This window comes from Symphalangus syndactylus, chromosome 4 (genome assembly GCF_028878055.3).
Source record: "Symphalangus syndactylus isolate Jambi chromosome 4, NHGRI_mSymSyn1-v2.1_pri, whole genome shotgun sequence".
In the NCBI taxonomy this organism is placed as follows: domain Eukaryota; kingdom Metazoa; phylum Chordata; class Mammalia; order Primates; family Hylobatidae; genus Symphalangus; species Symphalangus syndactylus.
In genome coordinates, this window is record NC_072426.2 from 46,103,581 (window position 1) to 46,116,069 (window position 12,489).

At 53.0% G+C, this 12,489-nt stretch overlaps 1 protein-coding gene across 2 annotated transcripts in view; it reads left to right on the plus strand.

The window, feature by feature from the left end:
- CDH23 (cadherin related 23) overlaps nucleotides 1-12,489 on the plus strand; it is a 419,760-nt gene that overhangs the window by 164,604 nt on the left and 242,667 nt on the right. For both annotated transcript variants that reach the window (XM_055274603.1, XM_063637206.1), the window contains exons 7-8: nucleotides 6,244-6,438; nucleotides 10,273-10,401. In XM_055274603.1, coding sequence (XP_055130578.1) covers nucleotides 6,244-6,438; nucleotides 10,273-10,401 — 324 coding nt within the window. The remainder of the gene's footprint in view (nucleotides 1-6,243; nucleotides 6,439-10,272; nucleotides 10,402-12,489) is intronic.

Here is a 12,489-nt window from a genome sequence, read left to right on the forward strand (position 1 = left end):
CTGGGCACAGAAAGGTGACCCGACTTTGAATCCTGTTTCCACCACTTACAATCTGTGTGACCTTGGACAAGTGGCTTCATTTCTCTGACCTTCCATTTTTCCCATCTGGGAAAAGGAAGCAGGGAGTGGAGGTGTTTAAAAATGCAACTGAGGGCAGAGGACGGGAGGGTAGAATCCCGCTAGCCCCTCTCCCCTCCCCACCCCAGCCCCAGTGGACAGCTGCCCAGCCTCTGAGCAGCACAGGAGGCTGTTACCAGCTCTGATCCACCGAGAAGCCTGCACCTTGTCAGGACTCCATCTGTCAGGAATTTATTACTAATGCATTTTATAACAGGCTCTGTAATAAGATATTAAAGACTGTAGTGGCATCTAGCAAGCATTCCATAAATATTAATAACGCCTTTAGAGATGGCACCTATGGTGGAAATGGTAGGGCTTTTTGCCAAAGTTTGGTCAAGAGTACAGCATAAATCTTAAAGGGGGTGATGGGAGCAGGTGCACCCCAAAGGTGAGAGGGTGTGGCGTCCTTCTTTTCTCTCTCTCTCTCTCTCCTATCTTCCTTTCTCTTGCTTCTTAATTTTTGTACGTCTTTTCCTCTGTTCATAAGTTTTCCTCTAGAATGTCTCTTTTTTTTCCTGTTTCAGTTTGTTCCTTTCTCCCCAAGTTTCCTTTCCTCCCTTTTCTCTTGCAAATTATCTTTCCACTTTATCCTGTTTTCACTCTGGCCCTCAGTCCTGCCCCTCTCACTGTTCTCACCGCATTTTCCTCTGTGTTCCTGTGCTCTTCCTTCTCCTTGCCCCTCCTCCCTGCCCCCGTTTCTTTACTGCTCTCTCTGTCTGTTTCCCCTTCCTGCATCTCTGCCCCTCTCCCTCTGGCCTTTTCTCCCTCGCTGCACACCCTCCCTCACCCTGTTCCAGTGAGCACCCGAGCCACCTCTGGAGAGGCCTGGAGTGTAATGTAACTCACACTGCATGTGAGAAGTGAGCTATTTATCATTATTATTAACGAACAAGATCCTTTGCACGGCAGAACTTTCCCAGAGTCTATTCCCTTGTCACCCCAGGAGTAGCAAAAAGATTTATTTGTCTCTGAATTGAACACGGTGGCCCATTTACAGCAGGTCCATCAGAAGTGATATGGAGCTTAAATGGGAACTGGAAGAGGCAAGACCTGCCCTGCCTGCGACCTGCATGGCGTGGGTCACTTGGCAAGAGAGACAACCTGGCAGGTGCAAGAATTTTGAAGGGGATAATGCCTAGACATGTTTCCCGGTCCCCTGAAGGCATGGGTGTACATTTGGGGAGACTTCCTTTGAAATGGCCCAGAAGCCATAAGGGAGTAGGTGGGACTGGGCAGGGGGGTACCATGAAGGAAGGGAGGAGGGAAGCAGGGGTGGGGCAGAGAAGTGGGTCAAGAGGCCTCCCTCAGAAGCAGAAGTGATCATGCCCCATAGGGTCCTTCTTCCAAAGACCACTGCTGCTCCCTTCCAGGAAGAAGGTGGACCCAGGGCCAGTCTCCACAACGGAGGTGTGGGGAGAAGCTGCCCTGGAAGGGAGGGGCCCAACCCCCAGCTGAAACAGGCCTCTTGGTGCTGCTTCTACAACTCCAGCCTGTGCAGCCCCAACCCCAGACACCCCAAGCCCCACCCCAGACACCCCGAACCCCACCCCAGACACCAGAGCGACACCTTCCACTCATTCTCCTTGTCCTCAGATGGCAAAGTCTGGCCCTGTCAAGCATCTCTCTTCAAGGCCTGTCCTGGCTGACTGTCAAATCCATGATCAGGCCATCCCCTGCCCATCCGGCCACCTCCCCATGCGCATGCTGATAATTGCCTGCAACCTGGATTTGCACGTTAATAGGAGTGTCTGGAGACAGTTAAAAAGAAGAGGGAGCCGGCATTTATCCAGGCTCCTTTATTCTTCTCCCCATTGTAACCTCCAGCCTCGGGTGGCAGGCACTGTGCCCTCATTAGCAGTCCAGGAGTGGTGGCCTGACACTTTGCTTGCTGTGGGCGCTAAAGAGGTAGAGTCCCATCAGCAGAGGGTCTGAGTGAGCCTGGGGCAGAGCCGTGGAAATGAGGAGGCCCTGCCCGTGGCTGGACATGTTCTGGGGGCAGGAGCAAGGAGCTGAGACCCATGCAGGCCAGCATGAGCAAGTGGGGTGCCCATAGAAAGGACGGCACAGGCGGGTCCCAGCACCGCAGCCATGGGCAGGAGACAAAGTCAGCGGGGCCTGGGACGGCCAGGGTGGGAGGCTCTTGGAGGCCCTCATCTCCATTTGTTCTCCTGCACTGTGCTCTGCTCCGCTCGCTGCAGGTGGGTTTCCTCTGACTGCCCGTGGCATCTCTGCCACCCTGTAACTGTGGCTTTTCTGTGGCTTTCGGCCTGTCATGGTGCCCACTCCAGCCAGATAACAAGATCTTTCTTTTCAGATTCTCAGAGAAAAATGATTTAATTTCTCAGGCCCCACCTGATTGGCATGGCCTGGGTCTGAAGTCACTTGGAACAAACATGAGTGCCTAGATCCATCACCTAGAGCAGAGCTGTGGTCATGAGGAGCAGCTGTTCTTGGAAGGAGGGTGGGCGGGGAGGCAGCGGTTGGCATCTCTTTGGGTGGGGTGGAAAGAGCACTCTGTATGAGTCAAGGCACCCGATTTCCACTCTTGGACTTTGCCGTGATCCACTTGTGAGGCCTGGAGCAAGGCACGTCCCTTCTCTGGGCTCATTTTCACATCTGTAGTCCACCCTAGGAAATGGGGAGGCTGGACTGGATGACCCCAAGTTTCCTTCCAGCTCCTGCATTCCAGCCATCCAGGGTGATATATGGTCAGGACTGGCTTCCTCGTTTAGGAGCCTCCCAGGCCCCCAGGTGCCCCCTCACCCCTGCCTCAGATCTCACCCCTCCCCTCACAGGTTCTCAAGCCCATTGTGGAGGGTCTTCTGGGGCTCTTCCGTCCTCATCTTGTCTTCAGCAGCCAGGATCCAATCAGCAGAGATGTTCTCTTTCTGAATTTTAAGGTGCCCATTTGTCCCAAGTTCATGGTGAAGAGATTCATTAACTGTTTACACTATTTCTAATACTTCCCCCTTTATGTGGGGCTCATCTCACCCTGCCTGTAATGATATTTTATTACTATAGTAATAAGTGCAATAACCATTTATCAAGTATTGCTCAATGTTGCTGTGTGTCTGGCCCAAGGAGACTCTCTTTTTTTCACACCTTATCTCTTATAATACTTTTTTTTCTTTTTTCTTTTTTTTTTTTTTGAAACGGAGTCTCGCTCTGTCACCCAGGCTGGAGTGCAGTGGCATGATCTTGGCTCACTGCAACCTCCGCCTCCTAGGTTCAAGCCGTTCTCCTGCCTCAGCCTCCCCAGTAGCTGGGATTACAGGCACGCACCACCATGCCCAGCTAATTTTTGTATTTTTAGTAGAGACAGGGTTTCACCGTGTTGGCCAGCCTAGTCTCGAACTCCTGGGTAGGAGCTGCTAACAGCTCCATTTTACAGATGAGGAAACTGAAGCCAAAAAGAGGTTTAACAGCATATGTCTGCAATCTCCCAGGGGAAAGTTCCAGACTCAAAGTTAGGGAGTCTAACTCAGAATTCATGCTCTGAGCCACCAAGTGTTACTCCCTGTAGCCTACCTGGAAACCCAGATGCACCTGACCCCATAAAGCAAATCTTCTTGCATTGAGTCTGCAGATCTGTGTGCACGTCTGTGCATTTCCATGGAACAGCAGCTGGGTGCTCCGACAAGCCCCCAGTGTATGTGCTGATGAGCGCCCCTCTTTCCCCGCATCTACTTCCTTGATAGAGCATGGTGCCCAGGACCTGAAATGCAAGAAGTCAGCATTCTTTTCTCTCCAATAGTTTGTCCCTTCTAAGTATATGAATGGCTCCTTGCCAGGCCCGTTTAAAACCTTCTCTAAGTTATGCAGAAATTAAATGGGTTTTCACCACAGGGCATGAAACATAATCCAAGAAGGTCAGACATGGAGACCATCACTTCTTTTTCCTCTTTTCCACCATTTCCTGAATCTTGCTCTTAAATCCTCTGATCAGATGCAGAAGGATCAGAGAGGATTCCCCTCAGGACCATGCGGTATGGACAGTCAAATGTCCTCGCCTCCCCGAGGCAGGGAGCTGGAGAGCTGACATCTCACAGGAGCCGTCCCTCTTCTCTGGGTGCCAGCTTCATACAGAGTGGTTTAAGTAGACTGGCCGAGTGCTCCAAAGTGAGGGCAGGCTACCCTGTTTTCTGTTGTTGTTGTTGTTGTTGTTAATATTTGGTAGAATTCACCAGTGAAGCTGTTGAGTCCTGTGCTTTTCTTTGTTGGAAGATTTTTGATTACCGAATCAAATAAACATAAAAGCATAATGTTGAATTAAAAAGCAAGCTTCAGAGTGATCTATTGTATATGAAAACTGTCTGTTTACAAATACCCACAAAACAGTATCTTATGTTATTCATGGCTAGGTATAGATACATATGGAGTATAAAAACAGACTTTCACACAGGGGGCTGGCAGCTCTGAAATCAGAATGTGGCCCTCCTTTCTCGTGGCAGGAACCGTGGGCCCCCATGAAGTGTTTCTTTCTGGATTCATGGGGCTGGCTCTGGCACTTCTGTGTGATCTAGAGAGAGAGAGGGCAGGACAGAGAACTGTGGGTTAGCTGAGAACCTCAGAAAGATCTCCTTAAGGTTGAGGAGGGGTGGTGGAAATAAGGGATGCTAAGGTACCCAGGGCTTAGCAACAGGGGAAAGTTCTACCCCTAGGGCTGAAGGGAGAAGGAGAGGAAAATAGTGTTATCAGAGCCCACTGAGAGTTGGGGCCGGGGAGGAGAGCCTGCTGGGGTGGAGCTGGAGGGGTAGAGGAAGACCCCAAACTCTTTCTCTTCCTGCTCTGGGAGCTCCTACCAGAACTTCCCATTGGCAGAATCCAACTGGAAGCCAGCCAGCAAGAGAGCCTGGAGATGCAATCCATTGAGAGCCCGGGGATTGGGGAAAGGCAGAACTGGGTGGATCATGGGGCCAGGGGAGTGGGTGGAGAGGGAATGCCCTGGATGGTACTGTTAATATCAGTGCTTTTTGACACCTCCCTGCCCCACCCTTGAAGGTGCCCTTGTCTGTGCCCCTCTAGGTTTCCAGAAATTAAAATTGCAACTACTGTCTTCTCAGCACTTATGTGCTGGAATGTTTACACTCGTGAGCTTATGTATTCTTCACGCTAACCCTATGAGATATGATTAGCTTCACTGTCCAGTGAAGGGATTAGGGATCAGAGAGATTATGTAATTAACCCAAAGACACACAGCAAGGTTGGGATTCCAACAAATGGTCTGTCCATCCCTGAAACTTTAGCACTTGTCTGCTTTGCCCCCTTGCAGACTTGATTCTGTTTTGGAGGGAATGAGCATCTTCCAAGCAGCTGAATTAGGAGAGGCAAACCTAGCAAAGGAAAAGCACATTCAGACATCCAGAGGTGTGAGGGAGGCTGCTGGGTTCAAGAAGTACAAATAGCTCCATGCCTCCAGGAAATAAAATGTGAAGGGGGAGACAGGAATGGACCACAAGGGCCTGTGTTCTATGCAAAGGGCACTGGGGAGTCACGGGTGGTGAGGAGGAGAGGGGCGTCCTGCATCTGCCTCCTGTCCCCAGTGGACAGAGTGGTTGGAACAGGCAGGACGTGAGCCTGCCCATTCAGGTTGACGCTTGTCTGCTGATGGGGGCAAATCCACAAACCCAGGAAGAACCCTCAGCAGCCCCATGGCATTGTTCTCCGGAGGCCCTTTCCAGCCTGACCAGGGGCCCCGTAAAGAGCACCCCTGTGTTAAGTGCATGGTCTGTCTGTGAAGGGCTGCCAGGAGGGAAGCTTGAAGCTGGTCCCCAGAAAGGAAGCCTGCAGCTTGGGCAGCCAAGGGGCATTTGACAGAGGAAGCGAAACCACCAAGGAACAGGTTTGGGGACCATAAGACCTCTCATCCAGAACTCTAGGATAAGCAAATCATCTTTGGAACTGGTGCTCTTTATAGCCACCAGGAGGCCATCAAAAAATGAAGAAGAGGAAAAAAGAAGATACTGCATTTTAAATTTTGGGGCCCCTCCTAGCATGAAAATGACAAGGCCTCGGGTCTGGTTGGCTGAGGGATGTAGAGAAAGGGCTTTGGGGGACTCGGTCCTGATGGCGCAGCTGCCCCACACTGGCTCATCCTTGTACTTGCTTTGCTCTCATCCCCAGAATACACCGGTGGGGACACCCATCTTCATCGTGAATGCCACAGACCCTGACTTGGGGGCAGGAGGCAGCGTTCTCTACTCCTTCCAGCCCCCCTCCCAGTTCTTCGCCGTTGACAGCGCCCGCGGTATCGTCACAGTGATCCGGGAGCTGGACTACGAGACCACACAGGCCTACCAGCTCACAGTCAACGCCACAGTGAGTCTCCACGCTGGGGCCCCGGCCGTCCCAGCTGCCTCTTCCCACCCTGGAAGAGAGTGATGGGGCATTCCAATGGGACATGGACCCAGTGGCACACACTTGAGGATCTATAATAATTATAGTGGCGACAGTCATGATAGAAATGAGGCTGGCATTACCGAGGCTTCGTGCTGTGTCCCTGGCACCGTGCTGAGCACTCAAAGGGACTTTAAACCTCAAGCAGCCCTATGTCATAAGTATTGTTAAGATGCCCATTTTGCAGATGAAAAAACTGAGGCACAGGAGCAATCCAGTGACTTTCCATGGTCACCCAGGAGCCTGACTCCATAGCCTGCTCGGGTAACCCCTTGACACATTCTTAGTGCAGAGCGCCTCTTGCTGTCTGGGACACAGGACAGAGGTGTTCACCCAGCTGTGTCCTGACACCATCCAACATGCAGGGCCCAGAGGAGTTCAGGCATCCTGGCTCTCCTCCACAGAGTGGTGACATTCCACAGCATCCCTCTGTGCCAAGCACATTGCTGGCCCCTAGGAATTCCAAGATGAGTGAGTCAGGGGCAGAAGGCAGGAGAGGGTAATTATCCCGTCCGATGGCTGACTCTGTTGAGAGTCACACAGCCCATGAGTAGTGGTGGAGCCAGAATGCAAACCAGGTTGTCTACTTCTCAGTCTAGTGCCCTGATCACCATGCCCCATGGCTAGACGTCTCCAGGTCTCAAGAACATCGCAGTGTGCCCTTTGTGCCAGCTGTTTGGGAGATCCTGGGGAACAGGCAAGCCACACTCTAAATAGGGTCCTCCCCCTACCCACCCCCTCTCCCTGCTCCCAGCTGCTGCCTCAGGGCATAGCTGGAGCCATCAGCTGGCAGCAGGGCCATAAGCTGGCCTGTTGTCCCTTAGATTCTGTTGACAAAGCTTACGCCAAGAGCGAAAAAACATGGGAGTCCCTCTCGACCCTCCAGGTCCCATCTGCCTGACACTCAGCATCCACTCCTGACCCACATAGCTGTCGAGGGGGGCTGCCACTCCTTGGCAGGTCGCAGGCTCTAGATCCAAGGCTCTGGATCTGGACTGGGTCAAGAGTCCAGTTTTGAAAGATGGGGTGCCCCTAGACTTGGCCAAGATGCAGAGAGAGGCCTCAAGACCCAGGAAATGCGAACTTCTTGTTTGCCCCTGGCCCAGTGGCTGTGGGGAGGTCACTGCAGGTGACACTCACATTCTTTCCTTCTCCCCTGGTTAAGTGTTAGTTGCCTGGGAGGAGCTGTGTGCTGCTGTTTGTAAAACTGACTTCGGAGGTCAAGGGGACATGCAAGCCCAGGATTTGCTTTTTGTGCACATTCGCCTGCACCTTCCACGCAGCTCGGCACCCACACATGCGCTGCCCCTCCACCACACTGTTTGCACACACCAGGGCCCGGAAACATGCAGATGCTTGCCCACTGTGGGGTAATTTCCATCCACCATAAAAATGGCTTTGGACCGTGGGGAATAGACCAGAGCTGGGCACAGGCAAGAATCTGGGTGGTGGGGCCTATCAAGAGGCCTGGGCTCAAGCTGGGATGATGAATACAGTTAAATTGCTGTTACTCTCCCAGTAATCAGGCTTGGAAACAGCAGAACGGGAGGGGCCCTAGAAGTCCCTCTCTAGATGGCTTCCCCCTTGCTTCTGGAGGAGCTGACACCGAGTCCTTCTCGGGGCTGGTGCTGTGCCCTTGGCTGCTGAGCACTTCCCCAAGGAAGGAGATTCTCATGCCTGGCATTGCGGGCAACAGTGTGAGTTCCCACCCATCACTGAGCAGGTACCAGGATGGGGAAATTGAGGCATCCTCTGGGAACAAGCTGCTGAGAGCCACGGGCCCCAGAGTTACAGCTGGGAGCCTGGCAGGATCCCTCCCCTTTCCCCACCACAGAGTCCAGAGTGGGCTGGGCGGGGGCATTTGTGGCATGAACAGGACTGCAGCCACAGGTATGGGACAGAGAGGGCCTGTGCCAGGCTAGACAAAAGCCAGCTGCCTGCAAAAGCCTGGTTATGGCAAATCAGAGCCACTGGCATCCCCTGTCCAAGAGGTCAGGGGACTTGTTTTGAGCTTCCCCACTCTAGCCCTGGGTGCCTGGTGGTCATTCAGGTCCCTGGCTGGGAGCTCTCCCCATGGGCAGTGCCCAAGCCTGCGGTGTGGGCCCCAGTCCTGGAGCCTGGGAGGTTGCCCACCGAGAGCCTCTCTGCTCACGTCCTGCTTCCAGACCTTCCGCTCCCTTGCAGCACCCACCCCCATCCCTGAAGGCCCTCCCACTCTCTCATTGGCTGTCCCTGAGGATTCTTAAAGACAACCAGCTCTCCCTTCTCCTAGGCAGTGCAGCTCCATCTCTGCAGGCCAGGAGCAGGCACCAGGCTTCTTGGAACTCCAGGAATGCCTTGCATCATTCAAGTCACCCCAGACAACCAAGGGAGATCTAACCTGAGGACAGTTGCTCCTCAAATCTTAGCTCAGAGAATGTTCAAGCCCGAGGGGCCTTTGAAGTCATTCACTTGAGCCCCTTCATCCACAGAAAAGGACATCAGATTCCCAGGGGGAAAAAGAACTCATTTGAGGTTACTCAGCAAATTAAGAGCCCAAACTGATGTTAGAGCCCCAAGTCAAAACTGTTAGTGGCAAATTTGTATGTGAAAGGATCTGAGTTTGAGTTCTGGCTACACACTGAGAAGTTGTATGACTGTGGACAAGTTACTCAGCCTCTCTGAGTCTCTGTTAACTCATCTGAATAATGGGCACATCATAACTACAGATGCGAGTGAAGTGCCTGGTAGAGTGGCTGCCACGTCATCTGTACAAAGCACTGCAGTTACTATTATTGCTGGCCATTGTTATTCAGTTGCAGCAGGCTACTTAAGCAGTAGAATATAGATTTGGGGTTTTCTTTCTTGCCAAGCATTAAAACAATTTTTTTTGAGATGGGGTCTCGCTATGTTGTCCAGGCTGGAGTGCAGTGGCTATTCACAGGTGCGATCTTGGTGCACAACAGCCTCGAACTTCTGGGCTCAAGTGATTGCCCCACCTCAGCCTCCTGAGCAGCTGGGACTACAGATGCATTGGCGAGGTTTTATACAATGAAATTCCCAACTGATGGTTTAAATATTGCTCGCCTGGCTACAGGGGGATGGCCTGTGTGACCTCTCAGGATTCTTGCTTGTAGTCCCCCAAGTGTCACAGACCCTGGAGCTCCCCCTGCTGGTTAGACTGGGAAAAGTCACTTAACCAGTAAATCCCCAGCCCAAAGCAAGGGACTCATGAATGCAGGGACACAGGTGCCAGAGTAACCCCTCTGTGGCCTTTCTTCGGAGAAGTGCCCATCCTTGTCAATCCCCTGCTGCCCTGGGATGAGTGGGGGCAGGAAGTGGGCACAGGTAGGGGTAGTGGCCCCCAGCTGAACTCAGCAAAGGAGCTCAGGGTGGCACCGTATCTACTCCAAGCTGGTCATCCCACCACCAGATGTCCAAGGAAGTCAGGCCTGGGCTGCTAGGGGCTGGAGGTCTAGCTGTACCCCAGCCCTGCTTTGTAACACTGGATAAGCTGCCTTCCTCTGGACCTTGGGGATGCTGTTTGTGTTTTCCTGTACAGCTCAGAAATCACCGTGGGTTCTTAGAGTTCTTAAGCTTCCTTTTACTAAGCCTTTCCCTGCTGGACTGCAAGAGCATGGGTGTGTGTGTGCGTGCGTGTGCATGTGTTTGCACATATGTGCTGCACGCTGCAGGTCTGTGTGTGTGTGTACATATGTGTGTGAGTGTCCCCACCATCACTCAGCCTAAGGCTGTGTGTTCTCTCCGCTCTCTAAGGATCAAGACAAGACCAGGCCTCTGTCCACTCTGGCCAACTTGGCCATCATCATCACAGATGTCCAGGACATGGACCCCATCTTCATCAACCTGCCTTACAGCACCAACATCTACGAGCATTCTCCTCCGGTAAGACTCCTGGCCCTTCTTTCTCAGATGTCCCTCCTCAGAGGGACTTCCTTCTGAGCTCCTGTCAGGGATGGGCCCTGTTAGTGGGCTGGGCTCCTCCACGGCTCCTCCACAGTTCTTGTGCGTGGCAGTGATGAGTGTTCTGGCACAGTGAAACCCCAGCCACTCTTCACACCACGCCCATCTCCTCACCCTCTCACTCTACCCCAGGGGCTCTGTGTGGCAAAGAACAAAGGCTTCCAGGGCAAGTAACGGGGAGACATTCAGACAGACTTATGTGGAGGGATGGGGATCCCGTGCGAAATTCCGCCTGCGCTGGAGAATGGATCTGGACTCAGTCTGGCTTCACAGAACATCAGTGTGGCTCAGCCATGTCCCTGCCGTTGTCAGACTGTCCCTCTCTACTGATGAGCACTGCCAGAGATGGTGGCAGCTGCCCTTCGTCAAGGGCCCTCTTGGCCCCGGCTCTTCCCCACGAGCTTGCAGCTCCTGCTGCCCTGCCTAATGCCCAGTCTTTGGATTTCTTAAGTCCGGGTTTCCAAGAAAGGCTCCTGATTTTTCTGGTGTGTTGCAAGGTCATAGGACACCAGCCTGTAGATCGGCTACCCATGGGTGTCTTAGAGGACAAAACATGCCTCGGCCCACTCTGCAAGGCTGTGGATGGAGCAGCTTTGCTCAGCTGTGGGCCAGGCAGGCAATGGCAGCCATCTCTAGTCTCATAACCATTTGTGCATCTGTGCAAACTTGAATGCAACACCAGCTCTGGGTGGAAAAATTAGAAAAAGGTACCTCCCCCAGGCAGTCACAATCCCTGGTCATCAGCTTAAGGAACGGTGTTTGGGGAAAGAAAAATGAGCCCCTTCCTTTGAGGGAACTCAGTGTGCTTAGAGGAAGGACTCAGCTTTGGGAGCAAAGTGGGGCACCCGCCTGAGGCTCGTGGGTGTTCAGGGCCCCACCTGCACCCCTGCACAGGCTCACAGAATTGAGTGTGACAGGCGAGCTTCCCTTGACTGGGGTGCAGGCTATGCTCCTGGGCCCGACCCCTCATTTGGAGACCATGGCTGCCCTGGCCACTGGCCTCCCTTCACAGCATGAGGCCCCAGTCTCCTGGTGTGTGGGGCTGGCATTCGGCCAATTCCTTCTTGGGACAGGTGTGGAGGGAAGCTCTAAGAAGCAGGATCTTTTCCGGCCTGCTACTGTTGAGCGTTTGAAGCTGCTATGAGAGTAGAGGGGGACAGAGCAATGCCCCCAATTCCCCAGCCTTCTTTTTCTTAGCGTTCTGTGGGCAGTGGGAGCCCCTGCTTTTGAGGCTGAAGGCTCTCTCTTCTCAGCGCAGCCCAGCCCATTTCCCATGACTTTCCTAGCCCCCTTTCTCTCTGCCCCTAGCCCAACTTTGCCAGGCCGATACCTTCTCAGCATCAGGTCAGCCGTGACGTGCTGTTCTCAGATGAGGCAGGGCCCACAATCTGCCCATGGCCCCTGGACATCTCCTGAGTGCTCAGCACTCTTGAACAACTTGCCCCACCTCTGCTCCCCTGAAGGACTGGAAGCGTGCAGTTCGGCAGGGACAGGGTCTGCTGTGGGCATAGGACACAGTGTGTGCTCAGGACATGGTAATGGAATGGACAAATGAACAGGCACCCTAACCCTGGGCAGACCAGCGTACTCACCATCCTGCACCCTCTCCGCCCCTGTGCCTGCTCTTCTCGCCAGCCCAAAGTCCACCCACCCATTTGTTCCCAGTTCACTCTTTACCTTTCTTATAATTTTTTCCCTGGCTTCTTCCCTACCTGTCCCAGAGATAGCAATTCCTCTCCCTCATCAACCCTGGTAGAATTAACTCTCTCTATGCTGCAGAATTTTCCACTTAATTATAATCTCGCCTGTAATGTTACCTATATGTGTGGGTTACTTCTGAGCCCCCAGTAATCAAGGTACTCGAGTCTCTGGGACATGATCTCAGCCTTCCTTTGGGTCTCCAGGGCATCATGCCCAGAGCTAAGTGCAGAGAAGATGCCCAAGGCCAACTAGATTGAAGTACAGAACATGGCTGTGGCCAGGCAGCCAGAGAAGCTCAGAGGAGTCCCG